At 61.6% G+C, this 19,449-nt stretch overlaps 3 protein-coding genes and 1 non-coding gene across 6 annotated transcripts; 2 read left to right on the plus strand and 2 right to left on the minus strand.

Annotated features, from left to right (window-relative positions):
• Positions 1-265: 265 nt before the first annotated feature.
• R3HDM4 (R3H domain containing 4) lies at positions 266-7,130 on the plus strand. The gene is made up of 8 exons (XM_064637645.1): positions 266-504; positions 2,767-2,921; positions 3,060-3,178; positions 3,449-3,572; positions 4,033-4,118; positions 5,166-5,251; positions 5,573-5,628; positions 6,230-7,130. Exons 1-8 carry the CDS (start codon positions 281-283, stop codon positions 6,331-6,333), a joined length of 954 nt encoding a protein of 317 aa, XP_064493715.1. The 5' UTR covers positions 266-280; the 3' UTR covers positions 6,334-7,130.
• A 110-nt stretch (positions 7,131-7,240) lies between these two features.
• LOC135403572 (U6 spliceosomal RNA) lies at positions 7,241-7,347 on the minus strand. The gene has a single exon (XR_010425431.1). It is a non-coding gene; the product is annotated as a U6 spliceosomal RNA (small nuclear RNA).
• A 316-nt stretch (positions 7,348-7,663) lies between these two features.
• Positions 7,664-15,697, plus strand: MED16 (mediator complex subunit 16). 3 transcript variants are annotated; one of them, XM_064637633.1, is made up of 14 exons: positions 7,664-8,063; positions 8,434-8,541; positions 8,648-8,817; positions 9,364-9,795; positions 10,087-10,192; positions 10,817-10,972; positions 11,302-11,513; positions 11,739-11,945; positions 12,356-12,566; positions 12,763-12,896; positions 13,247-13,439; positions 13,682-13,898; positions 14,124-14,207; positions 15,029-15,697. In XM_064637633.1, exons 1-14 carry the CDS (start codon positions 7,928-7,930, stop codon positions 15,153-15,155), a joined length of 2,493 nt encoding a protein of 830 aa, XP_064493703.1. In that variant the 5' UTR covers positions 7,664-7,927; the 3' UTR covers positions 15,156-15,697. The 3 variants fall into 3 exon arrangements, with proteins under 3 accessions (XP_064493703.1, XP_064493704.1, XP_064493705.1); XM_064637634.1 differs by lacking the exon at positions 15,029-15,697 and adding an exon at positions 14,808-15,014 and having other exon boundaries at positions 7,792-8,063; XM_064637635.1 differs by lacking the exon at positions 15,029-15,697 and adding an exon at positions 14,243-14,782 and having other exon boundaries at positions 7,792-8,063.
• Positions 15,698-17,064: 1,367 nt separating this feature from the next.
• Positions 17,065-19,399, minus strand: LOC135403540 (complement factor D-like). Its single transcript, XM_064637646.1, has 5 exons — positions 19,175-19,399; positions 18,822-18,975; positions 18,434-18,578; positions 17,816-18,073; positions 17,065-17,532 (listed from the first exon to the last, which is right to left on the minus strand). The coding sequence occupies exons 1-5, from the start codon at positions 19,236-19,238 to the stop codon at positions 17,359-17,361; spliced, it is 795 nt and encodes a 264-aa protein (XP_064493716.1). The 5' UTR covers positions 19,239-19,399; the 3' UTR covers positions 17,065-17,358.
• Between the last annotated feature and the right edge of the window lie 50 nt (positions 19,400-19,449).

A 19,449-nucleotide genomic window follows, 5' to 3' on the forward strand; every position in this document is an offset into this window, starting at 1 on the left:
CGGGGGCGCGGCCGCAGCGCCGCCTGGCGGCCGGGCGGGAAACGGCGGCGGGCGGTTACCGGGGGGTACCGGGGGTTACCGGGGGGTACCGGGCGTTACCGGGGCCTCGATGGGGCCAGCGGGGGCTACACTGGAGGGGCTAACGAGGATTGAGCGGGGTTTAACGGAGGCTAACGGGGGGTTCACGAGGGCTTGGAAGGGGAGGTAGTGGGGTTTAACGTGGGGTTATCGGCGGTTATCCGGGGTTAACGGGGCCCGGCAGCCGCCGAGCCCCGGTTACATGGACTCCCGCCGTGCCCCCCATGCCCCCGCCCCCCGCGGCTCCCCAGGCGGGGCTCCCACGGTCCCGCCCCCGTGGCGTCACTTCCCGCGGGCGGTGCCGGGCCCGGTGCCGCCGGTGCGGGCCCCGGGAGGCGGAGGGAGGTCCCGGTGCCGGTGCCGGCCCCGGGCCGAGCGGGCCATGGTGGTGCTGCGGGGCGGCGCGGGCCCCGAGGAGCCGTTCCCGTGAGTGCGGGCCGGGGCCGTGGGCGGCGGGGCCGGAGGGGCCGCCCGGAGCCCCCCGGGGCTGTCGGTGCGTTCGGGCGGCGGCGCCTCCCGGGACAGCCCGTCCCCAGCGCCCCCGCCCCGGGGGCCGGGTCAGAGCGCAGCCCGGGACAGCCGTAATGAGCTAATTAGTGTTCACCCCGCCGAGGTCACGGTGCTCCCGGTCACCGGGGCCGGGGAGCCTGGCCGGGGGTCCGGGGAGCCTGCGGGAAGGGGCTGTCGGGTGGGGTGTCCCGCGGTGGCTTTTGCTCTGTGTGTTGCTGCCGTGTCCTGCTGCTGAAGGATGAATAACAGGAACAGGTTGGAAACCCCCCAGCAGGGAACGAGGGGCTGCGCATTCCCTGTCTGGAAGTGGGAGGTGGAGGAGAAGCCACGCAAAACTGTCCACTCCGGTGGCCCTGGAGCTGCCGGGCCCGTGTTCCTGGGGTCAGGGATGGCTCTGTCCCCAGGGAACGAGCTGTGCTGGGATCCCTGCCCTGGGATCCCCCCTCGGCCTGGCTGAGCTGTCCGGGACGGGGCCCTGGTGCCGAGGTCACCGGAGCTCATCCGACAACGTCCTGAGGTCACTGTCCCCTGTGAGCCTCCCGGTCTGCTGGGCAGAGGTGGCAGTGCCAGGGCAGACGTGCCAGGGCAGACGTGGCAGTGCTGGATGCCAGGGCAGCCAGGAGCGGCCCTGGGGCCTTTGGGAACAGAAACTCGTGTGTGGTTCAGCCCATTCCACTCCCAGCCACGGGCCTCGGGGGTCCCGGCAGCCCTGGGATGCTCCTGCCTTGCTGACACTCATTTTTATCATCTTTTCCCCTCCATTGGAGGAGGAGGACAACAAGCCCCCCTCACTCTGCTGCCCTGTCCTGTGAGAGCTGGATAAATGTTGGCAGTGCCGTGCCTGGGCTCCCCTCTTTGGGGGGCTCTTTCCAGGGCCGTGCCCGTGAGCCGTGACGGCTCCAGGGAGCGCCTGGGTCACAGCTGTGCACTCAGACCTGAGCTGGGGCCGGCGTAAGGTGACTCTCTCTGTTTATGCTTTTTTTTTTTTAACCACCTTTGTATCAAAACTCCATCTGCCAGCCCTGGTCTCTCGCTGTGGCAGGTTGGGTTACCGTTCCCCACCCGTCCTTTGGGCGTCGCTGGGATATCTGTGGCCCTTTTTTTCCTTCCAAGCCCACCTCTGCCATGGTTTTCTCTCCAGCTGGAAGTGGGTGGTTGTTTTTTTACACCCCCCCCCAGCACACGTCACTGCCCCCATCCAGGGGAAGGGGAAAAAAAAAATCAAGGTTTTGGCATGGGTGAGCAGCTGGCTGCTGGCCCAGGCACAATCGGGCAGCACAACCTGCTCTGCCCTGAGCCCAGGGCGGCTCTGCCAAGGTCTGATTGCTGGGGCTCCCTGAGCCCTGGGGCACTGGGAAGGAGGGGACACGGTGGGGAAGCTGTGCCTTGGGGGACACAGCCCTGTGGAAGGGGCAAGGCCACGGAGCTGCCATTGCAGTGGGAACAGCAGTGACCTTCGGTTGCTCCTCGTCCCTGATGGACAGTCCTGGGGAGTTGTTTTGGGAGTGTTGGTTTTCTCACCCACCCTCTGCTGCTCTAAAGGAAACCCACACAACCCTGACGGGAAGCTCCTTCGCAAGTGGGCAGAGAACAAGCAACGACAGTGAAACTTCCTGTCTCTGGTGTTTAGTGAACTTTGAAACCTGAGCAGTTGCACTCAACGCCCAGCAAGCTGCTTGGCTTCTTTTTCACCCAAAGTTATCTCAGTTTATGGTCGTTCCTAAGTTGTGCCTGTGACTAAGTAATGCCCTGACTGCAGAATTGTTGTGAACAGCAGCCAAACACCTCTGGGTGCCCCCAGGAGCTGGCAGTGGCATGGCAGGGATGGTGTTCCTGCTGCTGATCCCACTGGGACGGTGCCGATGGCTCCACAGCACGAGGTGCAGCGGGGGCCTGGCAGGAATGGATCCTGTGGTTTTGCTTCACGTGCTGGTGGGGTTAATTACCCAGCATGTCCAGTGCTGACCTGCAGCTGCTCTGAGCAGAGCCAGTCCTTGGAGCTGACAGTGACCCGAGGGGAGCAGGTCCACGCGGTACCAGTTGCAGGAATGCTGGTGGCTGATGCTCTGCCTCCCCATCGCCCCCAGCACGGGCCCTCCCTGTGCAGCCCCCTGTCCTCGTGCTGCCCCAGGCCCGGGGGGCTCGGCTGGGCTCATCCCTTCCCCCGTGTCCCCACAGGAGGATCGAGGACTGCCTGCCCCCGCTGGAGGACTCCCCGTCCAAGCGGTTCTCCCCGTCCAAGCGGAAGCAGTATTATATCAACAAGGCCATCCGCAACTCCGACCTCATCCCGAGGGCCAAGGGCCGCAAGAGCCTCCAGAGGCTGGAGAACAGTAAGGGCTGGGGCACGATTTCTTCCCCAGGGCAGGTGGCAACCTCCCCTAAACTGTGTAGCAGGCAGGGGTGTACTGGGGGCACGGGGCTTCTCTGGAGGTGCTGTTTCCACTCTCAGGCTTTGCTCTTGCCCCCAGCTCGCTACCTGATGACACTTCTGGAGCGGGACGACTGCGGGAGCGACGAGGGAGAGCTCGACCACTCGGCCACCCCCAGCATCTTCACCGAGGCCTGTAACAACGAGACCTATGTGGAGGTGGGCTCAGCCACCCCCCAGCCTGGGGCTCACTGGGAGGGCCCTGGCATGGCACATGGTGCCTGTACCTCACTCCTGAGGAACCCTCTGCCTCCCCTGCCTGAACTGGTGCACCCCAGGTTCTGCCTGGTCTGGTGTCAGGGCTGGCATCTGTGGGCCTGGTGCCCCGCTGCTGCTGTGTGTGCCAGAGGGCAATGAGGTCCTGGGGTGGGGAATCTCCAGGCAGATCCTCTCATAGCAAGTTGTGCCTGTGGTGGCTTCTGTTGTCAGATCTGGAATGACTTCATGAACCGGTCAGGAGAAGAGCAGGAGCGGGTCCTGCTCTACCTGGAGGAGGAGACCAGGAAGAAGCACAGGAGGAAGCTGCCTGTCAAGAATGAAGACAAGTGGAAAGGTGCTGGGAGGGGACGCTGGGTGGGAACAGCCCCTCCCTTTCCTTCCTTGTGTACATTTTGGGAAGGGTGACCTTCCCCAAGGGCTGCACCCACTCCCTGCACCATGTGTTTATGGTGGGGTGGGGGGAGGCCTGATCCCACCCCCTGAGTGTAGCATTGGGGGGATTATGGCTGCAGACCTGCCATGGACCCAGGAGGGTTTGTGGGAGCCGGGAGTGGCTGGGGCGATGGGCACAGCAGCTGTCCCCTGATGGCACAGCCCCCAATCCCCACACTCCCAAAGGCTGCCACGCTGGGGAAGGCACTGCTGGTCTGGGGGTGACTGTGACCCATGAGAGAAGGGGGTGCCCAGCCACTGGGTCCTCCTGAGAGGTGACACTTTGCAGCCAGAGCCGTCCCGCAGGCTCTGGGGCTGTGAGCTGTGTCCCAGTCCCTTCTCCCTTCTCTCTGTCGCTCCAGAGCTCCCGGCCTACACACCCCAGGAGTGTTTCCAGCGCATCAGCCGCCGCCTGCGCGCCACCCTGAAGCGGGGCCGGATCCCCATGGTGAGCAGGGGTCCCAGGGGGGCAGGCAGGGGTCCCGGGGGGGGCAGGCAGGGGTCCCAGGGGGGCAGGCAGGGGTCCCGGGGGGGCAGGCAGGGGTCCCAAGGGGGGCAGGCAGGGGTCCCAAGGGGGGCAGGCAGGGCTCCCTCCACAGCCGTGTCCCCAGGGCTGTGCCCTGACCTTGTGTGTGGGCGCTGAGCCGGGGCGGTGCCGAATTTCAGAGCAGCTCCTGGGAACGTGCTCCAGTCCTTGTGTGACCCTGCGGTGGTGGCTGGTTGCAGATGGGTTTTCCTGGCTGTGTTCAGATTTTTCTGGCAGTTACAGGACCTTTTCCAGTGGCTGTTATCCAGTCTCTGTGCAATAAGCAGCAGGTGACGGGTGAACCTGGCGTGTTTGCGCATGGGGAAAGCAGCAGAGCATTTGGGGTCTTCACAGTGGCCCCCACAAGGTTATTTGGGAAAACTCCAATGCATTTTGAAAGGGGTAAAAGTGCACAAGCTGCTGAGCAGGATGGGGAGAAGTGAGTGTGGGCTCAGGAGCTGGGCTGCCACGCGCTCCCTGCGCTGCCTGCCCAGGCGCTGCCTCTGCCGGCCCTGGGGTGCTGGCTCCCCGCTCACTCTGCTCAGTGGGGCTGTTTTGCTGCTCTGTTTGTTTTCCTGGTGCTAATTAGAGCCTCTAAACCCAGCCTGGGCTACTCCTGCCCACTGGCTTCTGCTTGTTTGTCCTCAAATGAGACACGCCTGCTGCTGGTCTCCAGGGTCACGGTGCTCCGCAGAGCTGCAGAGCACTGCCCTGTGTCAGGAGGCACGAGGCTCCCCTGGCTGCTCTGAACACAAGGGACAGTGCCAGCCCTTGGCACACACACTGTGGAGTTGGCAGGGACCGGATCCTTCCCTGCCTCAGGGGCTGGAGAGTTGAGATGTCTCCTGTTCCAGTGCCTCCGCACAGTCTCCCATCCAGATTATTGCCTGGGAGCTGCTGGCAGTAGCTCCTGGGAGTTGGAGGCCCCATAGTGCTGGGGCCTCGCTGAGCCCCTGCCTCTCCTTACAGGGGACGCTGGAAGGGCTGGAGGAGGAGCTGCTGGCCTTCTTCTCTGTCACTCCCCACTCGGTCTACACAGCGCTGATGGACAACAGGTATTTCCCCAGCTCGGGGTCCTGAGCTCTGGGGTTCACTGTGTCCTGGGGCTGCCCAGTCTGCTGAGGGGCTCTGGGAGCAGATGACACTCCTTGGTCTCCCCTCAGCCAGGCTCAGGTCTCCATCTGGGGACACCCCACCTGGCCTGGTCCCCATGGAGCCCTGGGGGAGGGATGCACCCAGGGATTCCCGTGCAGGAGCTCGTGGCACTTTGTGCTCCCCATGTGCTCCGTGGGTCCCTGGGAGGATTGAGGGCAGGGCAGCGTGTGGGACACTGTTCAGAGGCGTGTTAGCTCTAATCCCATCCCGATTTCCCCCAGCTTCGAGCGGCTCCTGCTCCACGCGCTCTGCCAGTACATGGATCTCGTCTCTGCCAGTAAGTCTTGTGTCTGCTTGTTTTTGGTTTTGATTTTGTTTTTGTTTTCCCCTTTCCTCCATCACTATCTCTCCTCTCCAGCTCAGCCTTTTCCTCCCAGCCCCACCTCGGGCTGGGGCTCACAGATAACCCCGTGCTCCACCCCCGCTGCCTGGAGCTCCCTGGGCAGCCCTGGCTGTGGCCACCAGTGCTGGGAGCACCCGAGGGGGTGGCCAGGCCCTGCTCTGCGGGGGGATTTGGGTGGCCCAAAGTGAGAGGCTGCTTGCAGGGCTCTCTCTCCTGTGGCTGCTGCCTCCTCCTAGAGAGCAGCCTGCCCTGGGCCTCCCAAGAGGTTTTGTTGCCAAGGTAGGGGAGGAGACAGAGACACCAGGCTCCATCCCTGCAGAGCTGCTTGTGGAAAACAGCGTGAGAGCACTGATGATGAGGAGTGAGCCCACGGTGCTGGCAGGGACACGTGGAGGTGGCTGAGGCTGGGGGGGCACAGAGCACAGGGGAGGCCATGAGCGCCAGGGGGAGGAGTGGAGGGAGGTGGCTGGGCCTGGGCTGGGAATGTCGTGTCTGGGGGACAGGGGTGTGCTGACTGCTCCCTCCCACCCCCCAGGTTCGGACATCGAAGGGAAACGTCAGATGAAAGTGAGCAACAAACACCGCGTGTTCCTGCCCCCCGAGCTGCTGCTCTCAGACTACCTGGGGCAGCTGAGCTGATGCCCCGAGGGCCGCCCTGCCCCTCCTTCGTCCGCTCTGGCCTCCCCCAGCCCCGGGGACCCTCGGCCCTTCCCTGCTGCAGCAGGGGCAGAGCCGGGGACCCGTGGCTGTGCCCCGGGGCTGGTGTGGGCAGGGCAGCCCTGCCCGGTACCGCTGTGGGTGCGGAGCAGGTGCCTCTCGCCCGCCCCGCTCCCCGCGCTGCCCTCCTGGAACTGTTTGTGTGTCTATTTATAACCCAGGTGTTTTTAAAAATAATCAGGCGGGGCCAACCCCCTCTGGCGCTGACGCTCGTGGGGTGATTTTGGTCCAGATTTTTCTGCGGTGAAGCAGCTCCCGGCGGGTGCTGAGCCATCGCTGAGCCGGCGGAAGAGCCTGGGGGCTGCCGTGTTCCGGCGCCCACAGCCCGGGGAGGTGTCCAGGGGGGCTCCCTGTGCCCTGCCTGCACCACGGGGCTGTTTTTAAGTGTAATATAGCCTGTGTTTTTTATCACGTGTATGTATATTTACGTGTGTGTGTGTGTGTGTGCGCTCTGGGGGTTGCAGCCCCCTCGGGGCTCTCCCTGCTTGCCCACAGCTGCCATGGGGGCAGGTGGGGCAGTTTTGGGGGGCTCTCTATGTCCCCTGTGTCCCCGACACGTGCTTGCAAGCTGCTCGAAGGGTGTGCCCTGGGGGTCTTTGCAGGTTGCTCTGACACTGCCTGCCCTTAACTGCGGGGACGCCCGGGGAGCCCCTGGTGCCTGCTCTGCTGGAGTGACCGGGCATGGGTGTGTTCAGGAACAATAAACACGGTGCTCCCCCGCTGCGGCTCAGTGTCTTGCATGGGGACGGGGGGCCGGGTGGGGTTGGGGGGCGTCTTGGGGGGGTTCTCCTTTTGCAGTGCCCGCAAAAGGGGGGTGGGGGCAGGTGCGAAAAATATGGAACGCTTCACGAATTTGCGTGTCATCCTTGCGCAGGGGCCATGCTAATCTTCTCTGTATCGTTCCAATTTTAGTATATGTGCTGCCGAAGCGAGCACGAACTGTCCACTGCCTGCGGCAAAAATTAAAGGTCCAGAATTTAAAAATAATTAGGACAGGGTGACTGGGTGAGTTGCGGAAGGAAAGCTTTTATAAGTCTGTTCAGATTGTCCCAATGTTTCAACGCCTCGCTGTCTTTCGATTTCTCCAGAATGCCCGAAATACGCGGGTTCTGTTCGCTGTCGGTGCCCCGGGGGGTTCTGGGTAGACGGTCATGCAAATTAGAGCCATGAGTTGGCCGCCCGGCCCCGCCCCTCTGTGAGGACCCCGGCCGGGGGTGTCCGCGGCGGTGCCTGAGGCGCGGAGCGGGGCAGCCCGCGGGGGCGGGGCGGGGTCCTGGGAGCGGCGGGAGGCGGCGCGCGCCGGTGGGTGCGGCGGGACCGGGGTCGGCCGGGCCGGGACCGACCGGGGATCCCCCGGGATCCCGCGGGACCTGTGTCCCCCCGGACCCTCCCCGCCCGCCGGGGCCTCGCCCGGGTCGGTCCCTGCGGGCCGTGCCCGTGTGACGGGCCGTGTGTCGCCCCAGGCAGGACCGAGCCCGTCCCGCGTCCCGGTGCCCGCCGGGGCCCGGCCGGCGGGATGGACCTGGCGTACGTGTGCGAGTGGGAGAAGAAGCCCAAGAGCAACCACTGCCCCTCCATCCCCCTCGTGTGCGCCTGGTCCTGCCGCAACCTCATCGCCTTCACCACCGACCTCCGCAACGAGGAGGAGAAAGGTACCGTGTGCCCGTGGAGAGCGGGGAGACCTCTGCGAGCTCCCGGAGCACCGGCGGGTCCAGGATCCTCTGGGCCGGGAGGCCGGGGCTCTGCCCTGGCCCTGGCAGGGAACGCTGCTGCTGCTTTTCCTCCCATCCCTCAACCTCTGACAGTGTCCAATGGGTGGTTGTTCCCTGGTTGTTCCCCTAAACCAGGACCAGCTCCACGTCGGTGTCTGGCCCCTCACTGAGTTCCCAGCACAGTTGTTATCCTGCCCAAAATCATTTATGTAAAGTATTTAATGTCTTTCCCCACATCAGCTGAGGCTCTGTGGGCTCAGAAGCAGTGGCTGGTGAGGAGGGACAGGGAGTCACGTCTGTGTTCTTGCAGATCTCACCCACATGGTCCATATCATCGACACCGAGCACCCCTGGGACGTGTATTCTGTGAACTCTGGGCACACTGAGGTCATCACGTGTCTGGAGTGGGATCAGTCGGGTGAGCTGGGATCCCCCCTTGCTGTCCCTGTGTCCCAGAGCGATGGAGGGCAATTCCTGGGGGGGTTGGGCTGTTCCCCTGTTCTCACACAGTGCTGCTGTCCCAGGCTCCAGGCTGCTCTCGGCGGATGCCGACGGACACATCAAGTGCTGGAGCATGACAGATCACTTGGCCAACAGCTGGGAGAGCACGGTGGGCAGCGTGGTGGAGGGGGACCCGGTGGTGGCCCTGTCCTGGCTGCACAACGGTGTCAAGCTGGCGCTGCACGTGGAGAAGGTTTGTTCCAGCTCCGGGGGGAACCTGGGCTGGAACACTGGCTCATATCCTGGCAAAGGACTTGGGATCCCACCTGTGTTCTGTCTGCTCTGAGCTCCCTCATGACCTTGGCCAAGTCCGGTAGGGGAATTTTTTGCCAAAGAGAAAAGTTGGATTCCTGGTTCCTGCTGAATTCCGATGGGGTTTAGGGCCTGGGTTTCTCTTGGCACTTTAAATGTGTTTCTCTTAGTGTGGTGCCTTAGTTCTGGGCTGGGACATGGAGACAGAGCAGTTCTTTCCTGACCAGTGGTAATTCAGAGGAAATGTGTTTGAGGTGCTGAGGTTTGATCCAGGGGTTTGGGCACAGGACCAACAGGGAGATGAGCTCCCCGTTTGGAAACATATCTGACTGCAGACTCCCAAAGCCCGAGGCTGCCAAGCACAAGTTCTCTGCTTCTGTTGCTTTTAATTCCTGTGGTGTCCTGCAGAGATCCTGCCCCTCTCCCACGAGGAGAGCTCCACAGGCACAGAGTGCAAATGCCTCGGCTTTGCTGACCTTTGTTACAGTCTGGGGCGTCCAACTTCGGCGAGAAGTTCTCCAGGGTGAAGTTCTCCCCGTCGCTGACGCTGTTCGGCGGGAAGCCCATGGAGGGCTGGATCGCCGTGACCATCAGTGGGCTGGTCACCGTGTCCCTCCTCAAGCCCAACGGGCAGGTGCTGACGGCCACCGAGAGCCTGTGCCGCCTGCGCTGCCGCGTGGCCTTGGCCGACGTCGCCTTCACGGGCGGGGGCAACATCGTGGTGGCCACGTCGGACGGCAGCAGCACCTCCCCCGTGCAGTTCTACAAGGTCTGTGTCAGTGTGGTGAACGAGAAGTGCAAGATCGACACCGAGATCCTGCCGTCGCTGTTCATGCGCTGCACCACGGACCCCGCGCGCAAGGACAAGTACCCGGCCATCACTCACCTCAAGTTCCTGGCTCGGGACATGTCGGAGCAGGTGAGCAGCTGCTCTCAAGGCAGGTGGGAGTTCAATGAGGAACAAGGAGGTGGCTGTTTGCTCCACCTTGGCTTCCCCAGGGGCTCTGAAGGAGACCAGCGTGTCCTGCACTGCCCTTGACATTTTGGTGCAGCTGGAATCAGGGACCTCACCGTTACCTCCCACTGATTCCATCCTCTGCTTTTTGCTCCCACGACCTGAGTGGGAGCGGGACCCTGGGAAGAGAGGGTGGGAATGGCAGGGGCAGTGCCCTCCCCGTTGTGACCCCCGTGCGTGGGCTCTGTTCCACAGGTGCTGCTCTGTGCTTCCAACCAAAACAACAGCATCGTGGAGTGCTGGTCCCTGCGCAAGGAGGGCCTGCCAGTCAACAACATCTTCCAGCAGATCTCACCTGTGGGTGAGTGTCTGCACCACGTGCTCTTAAGAACAGGAGTGTGGTCTGAGGGGAAAGGCAGGACAGGTTCTCACATCCCTTATCTCATATATGGGGTTATCCAGAATCCCACATTTATTTTCAGGTGTTCTCAGTCACATGCTTCACTCGTCTGTTTGCATTGTAGGCAGTGACTTGCTGTTTCCAGGAAGTGGTTTGGTTGTTAATTTTGCAGCCATCCTTCCTGCTGGGAGCAGAGCCTCCCAAAGGACCAGGGTTGGGCAGTAGAGCTGGATTAACCCTCTGCCCAGACTGCCTGGGCTCCACCCGATCTCAGATAGAACAGGATCAATCAGGGCAGTGTGTGTGGTGAAATAGAAAGGATTATTATGCAGAAGGATTCTCCAATCACCCCCAGCAGAGGGTGTGATTTCCATGAGGGGAAATTTGGCAAAACAAGTTGTTTGTATAATTCAGGAAAAAAAATAGGGAAATACAAGGGAAACATATAGGAAGTATATGGAATATACTGGTCTGGTGGAATGAAGTGCCTGGTCTGTGATCCTGCTTGGTTGGAGAGTGTGGGCAGAAACGGGGGATTTGATCTCTTAGGGACAGATGTCTCGCTTACTTGCTTATTTTCCCCAGTGGGAGACAAGCAGCCCATGATCCTGAAGTGGAGGATCCTGTCTGCCACCAATGACCTGGACCGGGTGTCGGCCGTGGCACTGCCAAAGCTGCCCATCTCCCTGACCAACACGGATCTGAAGGTGGCAAATGACACCAAATTCTTTCCTGGGTTGGGTAAGGAGTTCCTGTTGTCCTTCTCTTAAATACATGGCTTTTGCCTGAAACTTAAACTTCTGAGCTGTACCTGAAGTAAAAATGGGAGCAGAGCCTGTGGAATGCTCATGCAGAACTTTCAAAGGCATGATGTCTTCCCAGCCATCCCATTGTGTTTCCATGGGAAGAGGTGTATCTCTGTGAAATGCAGACGTGGGGCCTGGGAGCCCCCAGCCCTTTGACTGCTCCTCGTTGCCACGTGGACTTCGATGGTGGCCAGAGCTTCGGGCGAGGGCTGTGCCGTGCTGGGAGGAGCCGCTGGCTCAGCCTGGGTTGTCTCCTGTCCCCAGGCCTGGCCTTGGCTTTCCATGATGGCAGCGTGCACATCGTGCACCGGCTGTCCCTGCAGATGATGGCCGTGTTCTACGGCTCCTCCTCGCAGCGCCCCGTGGACGAGCCGTCCCTCAAGCGCCCGCGCACCGCGGGGCCCCTCGTGCACTTCAAGGCCATGCAGCTCTCCTGGACCTCGCTGGCCCTGGCTGGCGTGGACAGTCACGGCAAGGTCGGTGCTCTCTTACAGCTGGGTTAGTTCTCATCCAGGCTCTCCAGGTGATGATGGGTCACTCAGAAAATGCTGGGAATTCCACCTGTGCGATCCATGCTAGATGGGAAGGGATGTACCCCATGGCTGCAGGAATTGTTGCTGTGTCAGGAGTGGCCCTGTAGCTTTGTTGGATGTTTTCAAGGTCATTCCTGATGCCAGTGTTCCTTTTCCTCCTCCCTTTAGCTCAGCATGCTCCGCATCTCCCCCTCCATGGGCCACGTGCTGGACATGAACATGTCCCTGCGGCACTTGCTGTTCCTGTTGGAGTACTGCATGGTGACCGGCTACGACTGGTGGGACATCCTGCTCCATGTCCAGCCCAGCATGGTCCAGAACCTGGTGGAGAAGCTGCACGAGGAGTACATGCGCCAGAACGCGGCCCTGCAGCAGGTCGGTGGGCAGGAGCTCTGGGCTCACCCCGAGGGTGGGCACGGGGGGCTCAGGGACTGGGAGTGGGGAGCAGCCAGTGCCACTCCTCGGGAGACAGGCAGCTCTGCTCTGCTGTGCTCTCTGAGTGCCTGGCTCAGGCAGTGCTGGAGCTGGGACGGGCTTCCACGTTAGCAGTGTTTTCTGTCACTGGCATCAGCGGGTCTCTACCTGGAGAGACTTCGGCTGAGATGGTGAAGTCTGTTTTTGGCAGATTCTGGGAACAGCAGCATTCACGTGCACAATGTTCATTATTCCTGTCACTCCTGTGGCAGAAACTGAGAGCAGAAAATAAAGCAGCAGCAGCAGCTTTAATGAGCTTATGCTAATTCTGCCTTTCCCTGTGCATTTTGCTGCATCTCCCCGTCGCCCAGGTCCTCTCCACACGCATCGTTGCCATGAAGGCGTCGCTGTGCAAACTCTCCTCCAGCACCATCGCCCGTGTGTGTGACTACCACGCCAAGCTCTTCCTCATCGCCATCAGCTGCACCCTGAAGTCGCTGCTGCGCCCCCACTTCCTCAACACCCCGGACAAGAGCCCCGGGGACCGGCTCACCGAGATCTGCTCCAAGATCACCGATGTAGGTACTGACAGCTCACGGCATCCCACGCTGCCTTCCCAGCATGTGGGGTTGGATTGTTCCCCATCGTTCAATACAAAGTGCCACAGTGTCTTAGCAACTCCTAGGTTTGAGGAGGAAGAGGAGGGTGACCTCCCTGGGGAGGATTTGAGGTTTGGATCCATCTTCCTGAGCCAGGTGATGTCTCGCTTCTGTTCCAGACATTGACAAGGTGATGATTAATCTGAAGACAGAAGAGTTTGTCCTAGAGATGACAACATTGCAGTCCCTGCAGCAGCTCATCCAGTGGGTGGGGGATTTTGTGCTCTATCTCCTGGCCAGCCTTCCCAACCAGGTGAGACCTGGCATCCCAGGAACAGACCGAGGGGGTGCAAACACCCGTGGGCAGTGTTGGGAAGTTTTAATCAGGACCACATGTCCCTGTGGGGTGTGGGAGGCGCTGGGGAGGAGTGCAAGGATCAGCAGAATTAGGGAAGGGCCCCTCCCATGCCCACTGGGGGCCGGTGAGGCAGTGACCGGCAGCACGGTACCCACAGGACTCAGGGAACTGATGCAGCTCTGCAGACCTCCCGCATCCCTGGCAGTGGGTGCTGTGGGGTGAGTGCTGCTGGAAACAGGAGCTGTGTGGGTGCAGAGCGCTGGCTGGGGCAGGTGTGACCCCCCCACACCACTGTCCCCCGGCAGGGCTCCCCCGTGCGCCCCGGGCACAGCTTCCTGCGCGACGGCGCGTCCCTCGGCATGTTCCGGGAGCTGATGGTGGTGATCCGCATCTGGGGGCTGCTGAAGCCCAGCTGCCTCCCCGTGTACACGGCCACCTCCGACACCCAGGACAGCATGTCCCTGCTCTTCCGGCTCCTGACCAAGCTCTGGCTGTGCTGTGAGTGTGACCAGTTCCCTGAACAGCAATTCCTGCCTCGGTGGGGCTGGCGCGTGCAAGGACTGACTGTGGGACGTGACTCCAAGGGGGTCTGGTGCCTTCGGAAAGGGCAAGTGCAGCTGCCAGGGTTATTGTTTTCCGGGCTGTCTTGGCAGTGGAGGAGGAGGGTGCACGCAGCTCTCTGGAGCTCCGAAGCAGGATTGTAAAAGTGTTGTTGGTTCTTTGCTTCATTTTCCATACAGGTCGTGAGGAAAATCACATCACGGAGCCTGACGATGCCCTGATCGACGAGTGCTGCCTCCTGCCCAGCCAGCTGCTCATCCCCAACATCGACTGGCTGCCCATCAACGACGGCATCATCAGCAAGCTGCAGAACAAGCAGCTGGTCCGGCTGCAGTTCGGGAAGGCTCCTGGGCTCGTTGGCCACACTGTCTCTTCCCAGTTCGATGCCTTTGTCAGGTACAGGCATGTGGAACGAGTGGGTGCTGTGGTGAGAAGGGGTGTTGCAGGCGTTGCGGTCTCTTGGCAGCTCTGTGGTTTGGGACACCTGGGGGTTTGACTTGTCCTCTTGCTGGATTGACCCAAGAGCAGTTTATCCTCTCTGCTCGAATCCAAATGCAGCTCCCTGTCCTGGGAGCTGCCTGTGGAAAGTGACACTGGGCAAGTCCTGTTTTCCCTCCCCAGGGCCCCCGGACAGCCCAAAATTGACCACCTGAGGCGGCTGCACCTGGGCGCGTACCCGACGGAGGAGTGCAAGTCCTGCACCAGGTGAGTGACACAGGTGTCACTGCTCTGTGCACCAGGTGAGTGACACAGGTGTCACTGCTCTGTGCACCTGGGCTCGGGCAGCACTCACAGTCCTGGGTGTCCTTCAGGAGCTCTCTGAGGCTGGTTATGGCTGTGGCTAAGATGTCCCCAACCTGGGACACTCGGGGCATTATCAGAGACTGGCCTCTCTGTGGCCTGGCCCTTGGGTTAAAAATCAAACAGATGAGATTTAAGTTCATAAATTAACAATCTGGTCAGTGGAGCCAGAATCGGGCCTGGAGGAGTCTCTATAGTGACTCCTTTATATGATTCCCAGTTCTGCAGGGCTGGTCCTTAAAGCACCTGTGTGCTTGGAGTGGGGCTGGGGGGAGGAACCACCCAGCACCCCTGCTCCCAGTTTGGGGTCGTCTTTCCACCCAGGCTCCCATTTCATGCTGGCCTCCTCATCCACCCTCACGGGAGAGCCTGGATTTCAGGATAATGGCTCAGGGAAAAAACATCCATCTAGTCATGTGATTGAATTAGCTTTAATTACTGGGTTTAATAGAAAGCCTCTGTAGCACATCATTTTTGTGAGATGACTGTTTCATGTGTAAACAGCAGCTGGGGCTGTTCCGCGCCAGGCTCCGGCTCCAGGAGGGCCCTCAGCAGGATTGTTGCTCGCTGGTTTCAGCTGGTTTTGGTGCTCTCAAGAGTCACCTGCAGATGACAGGAGCTGGTTTCCCCCGTGGGTGGCCCCACTCCTGCGTGATCCGTGCAGCAGCCCAGCAGCCCTGGCTCTTGGGCCCCCCTGGGCTGGCTGCACCCCCGTGTCCCCCCAGGTGCGGCTGCGTCACGATGCTGAAGTCGCCCAACAAGGTGACAGCGGTGAAGCAGTGGGAGCAGCGCTGGATCAAGAACTGCCTGTGCGGGGGGCTGTGGAGGAAGATGCCCCTCAGCTACTCCTGAGCCCTTCCTGGGGCACACTGGGGGCCAAGAGCTGTGTGGGGCTCCCTCCATGGAGGGGTCGTGACAAGGGCACAGCAGCTCCTCTCCTGCAACAAACTGCTGCCACTCTGCCTTGCTGAGCTGTGCTGGAAAACGGAGTGGAGGGAGCTCTTCTTTTCCAGGGAAGAGCTGGAAGGCAATGCCAGGGGTTTCCCCATCATTTGGGGCCTGGGAGGGGAGAGCCTGGCTGTGTGTCAGGGCTGTGCTGGCGGAGCACTCTGGGCAGAGAGAGATGACAGGGTGGCTGGAGGGGGAACAAGGTCCCAAGTGTGGTGAACAAACACCTGGTTCTTCATATCCATCCTGTGCTTCTGGCTGCTTGAGAAGTGCCACGTGGGCTGGGCACTCCTGGGCCTTGAGCAGATCTGCCCCTCTGACAGGAGCTGTCGCCTGCCTGCCCATCGGTGTTGGATCAGAGCAGGAACACGAGTGCTGCTGCCTGGAATGAACCCCCCTTTGGCTCTTGCTGCTGTAAATAAAAACTCCCATAATTTTGTACAGAACATGTGGTTTGTTTCTGTGGTGTGACGTGGCCACCCAGTGCAGGGCCAGGGCAAGGGAGCCATGGGAAAGCCCCCAGTGCATCTGTCAGGAAAAGAGCTGCCAGGGGCAGGGGAAATGGATGTTTTCAAGGTCAATGCCACATCCTTATGGACACGTGAGCAGAAAACATGAAATCCTTGGGGTTGGGTAAGTCTCCAGCTTCGGGCAAAGCCAGACACTTGAGCGGGTCGGAGGAGGAGCGTTCGTGATGCAGCTGAAAATCCCGTTGGACTTTTGCCCTCCCGTGGCCCCCCTGGCTGCTGCTGCACTGGACAGGAAATCACAACCTCCTGGGCCAGTGAGGCTGTGCCTGTGGAGCCCCGGCCCTTTGGGGGTCAGGTGGGTGACTTGGGCCTGCTCTGTTCCCCAGGGTCCTTCAGCTCTTAGGGAGGAGAGCCTGGAGCCTCCAGCTGTCCTGCGTCCCAACCAGCCAATTTCATGTCCTCACACACCCTTCAAGAGAAGCAGTGAGCCAGTTTTTGTACATTCCTTCTGGAACTGCATTTTCATTATTATTGAGAACTGGAGCTGGTGACAGAGAGCTCATTCCCCAAACTCCAGTGAATGTTTGACTGCACAGAGCTGGACGAGCTGCACAGAGCTTTCCCCCTCGCTGTTCTGCTGGTTATTAAGGACAATCAAATGTCTAATTAGGAAACTGCACCTTGTTAAGGCTCTTTTCCCCTGTAAGTAAAACTCAACCAAGGCCCTTTGTGAGTCTCTTTTTCTCAGAGAACAGGTTTGGGGTTATTTAATATTTGATTGGGACCAGGGAGTAGCAGCACAGCACTGGGATGGAGCAGGGGGATGGAGCAGGGGAACAGACATTCATGTCCCACCCACCATGGAGCTCCCAGGATGGGACTGGAAGGGTCTGGCAGTGCCCTGGGCCATGCTGCTGCCCCGCTCCCACCCCTTGTGCCTTGGCCCTACTCCCTCCAAGGACTGGGGAGTTTGGAGAATGAAGGTCTGGGGGGGGACATGAGACAAGGACCAGGGTTGTGGTGGGAAGATGGAGCTGTGCCTCGCCCTGCTTGGCTCCTGGGACAAGAGGGACCCAGTGAGAGTCCTGTTGGGTCCCAGCACAGATCCCTCTGTAGGAGCCGGAGCAACTGCTGCTGTATCAGCAACAGGCAGGTTCTGCTTTCCCAAGTGTTCACACAATGACCCTGCAGGAGGTCCCGGCTGTGGACCTTATCATGGCCACACTGCAGGATGTGTCCCCTGCTCCCACCCGAGGCCACACAGTCCCCAGGGGCTCAATCTCCACATCTCCCACCCCATGTACAGCTCCCCTCAGTGGGGGGCTCCTGCACAGACTCCCAGCTCTGCAGAAATCATCACTTTATTGCAGCGATCGTGGGCAGCGTTTCGGGCACCTTCAGCGAAGCCTGTGGGGGACTGTGACCCCCCATCCTCCCCCAGCCGGGCCCTGTGCTTTGCAAGTAGGGACCCAGGGACCCCCTTCCCTGGTTCCTTGCCGTCCCCTCCCGCTGTGGGGGACGCTCCGGGAGCGGGGTGGGCGGTGGGAGCCCCTGGTGCGCAGGGGGGCAGCGGCGTGGGTGCTCTGGCCGTGCTGGCAGCAGCAAGCCGTGGCGTGGAGCAGGTCCCCGGGGTCCCCTCAGCGAGTGTCCCCCTCCCCGTCGGCGGAGGCCATGACGCCGTCGATCCAGGCGGCGTACGGGGCCAGGCGGGTGTAGATGGCCGGTTTCTTGTAGTTGCCGCAGACGCGGGAGCCGGCGGTGACCACTGCCTCGGCCACCCCTCCACAGACCAGGGGGCCACCAGAGTCCCCCTGCGGGACCAAGGCTCGTCAGCACGGCCAAGGGTTTGCTGGGATGCCCCAGCCCATCTCCCATCCCTGATTGCTGTCTCCAGGCTCCTGTGAGCTGCCCTGCGGTGGCCAGCACAGGGTACGGAGCCCCCTCACCTCAGGGACGTGACCTCCTCCTGCCCCGCTGCCCCGGCCTCTCCCGGGCTGTGGAAATTCTCCTGCCTTGCCCTCTCCCGGCCCCCCTGGGGTGGTTGGCAGCCCCAGCCCGAGGGTCCAGCCACGGGCCCCCGGAGGCAGGCAGTACCTTGCAGGTGTCCCTCCTGCGGGAGTCGGTGCACATCATGTTGTTGGTGATGGTGCCGTCGTGGCGCGTGCGGTGGTTGCAGACGTCGCGGCTGATCACGGGTCTCTCCACCTGCTGCAGCCTGTCGGGCCTCCTCCCGCTGTGGCTGGTGATGCCCCATCCTGCCACCTCGCACACCGTGTCGGGCGCCACGTCCCTGTCCTCCCGCTGGAACGGCAGCACCTGCACGTCCGAGTTCAGCTCCGCTTTCTCCTCCAGCTGCCACCAAGCGAGAGGGGACCCGGGTCAGGGGGGCAGCTGTGCCACGATCCAGCAAGGCAGGGCAAGCCCAGCCCTGACACCGGGATCACCCCAGGCCTGGCCACGCTCAGGGCTTTGCCTCCTGACCAGAGCCCCAGGGTGCAGCCAGAGACCAGAGCTGGAGCCACGAGGAAGATGGAGGCATTTGGATGCAGCTCAAAGGGATAGTCCCATGGGACAGGGAGGAAGGCACAGGGGAATCAGGCCCAGCATGACCTTGAGGGTTTTCTCTGGCCTCAGTCAGTGACCCTGGAGGGTCCCAAGGGACAGCGGGATTTGCAGGAGTGGGGAGGAGGGTCCCAGTGGCCCCAAGCCCACCTGGAGGAGGAGGAGGTCGTCCTTGTTGTTGTGCTTGTTGCTGCCGGGGTGGGGGAACTGGGCACGCACCCGGTACAGGCGTTTGTGGGGCTCCTGCTCCGTGAGCGAGTGTGCACCCAGCAGCACCTGGAAGAGTTTGTCACCCCTGGAAGAGAGTCAGAGTGTGGGACAAACAGAGTGGGGGTGTTGCTGCACCAAGCCATGGAAATGAGGTGCTTGGGGGACCAGAGAGCCCCCCAGGGGTACCAGGAGCCCCTGCAGCCCCTGCTCAGCCCTCACTGCAGATTGGATCAGAGCCCCGTGCTCCGACACCAGAGTCAGGGCTGCAGAGTGGGATCTGGCCCTAGTCCAGCAGCCCCCCAGGCACGGAGCTGACCCCCCCACTCACGTCTCCTCGGTGCAGTGGGCAGCGCTCAGCACCCACTGCTCGGCCACGAGGAAGCCCCCACAGACGTGCTGCCCGTCCAGCTGCAGAGAGGCCATGAACGGCTTCAGGTGGGGCCTGGCCTCGTAGCCCCCCAGGATCCGTCCCCGAGGCTGCCCTGCGGGAGAGAGGCCCTGTCAGGTGAGGGGCACAGGGCAGTGTCACTCCCGTGGGACCCTGCTGGGTTCCTGGACCCTGTGGGTTGTGGCAGCACCTGGCTGCAGGTGGAGGCAGGAATTGGGGGGCTGGGCAGGAACCCCCCGTGCTGGGGATGTCGCTGCCCTGGCCCCATCCCGGGGTTCAGGGGGTGCACTCACCGTTCACTGTGGCCCCAAGCAGCAGCAGCACAAGAGCAAGGACGGGAGCAGGACTCAGCCCCATGGCTGTGGAGGAGCCCGGCGGTGCCTCTGCCCAGCTGGGGGTGTGGGGGAGTTTTGGGGTGCGCGGGGGCTCCGGGGTGGACGCTGCTCACCCGGGGCTGGGGCTGGGGCTCCCTTTTATGTCCAGTTTGGGACGGCGGGGGGGGGCAGGAAAGGGGAGGCGAGGGAGAGCGGGGGGGTTTCCGCAGCGTGGGCCGAGTGTTTTGAAATAT

The sequence above is a fragment of the Pseudopipra pipra genome, chromosome 27 (assembly GCF_036250125.1).
Source record: "Pseudopipra pipra isolate bDixPip1 chromosome 27, bDixPip1.hap1, whole genome shotgun sequence".
Classification (NCBI taxonomy): Eukaryota; Metazoa; Chordata; class Aves; order Passeriformes; family Pipridae; genus Pseudopipra; species Pseudopipra pipra.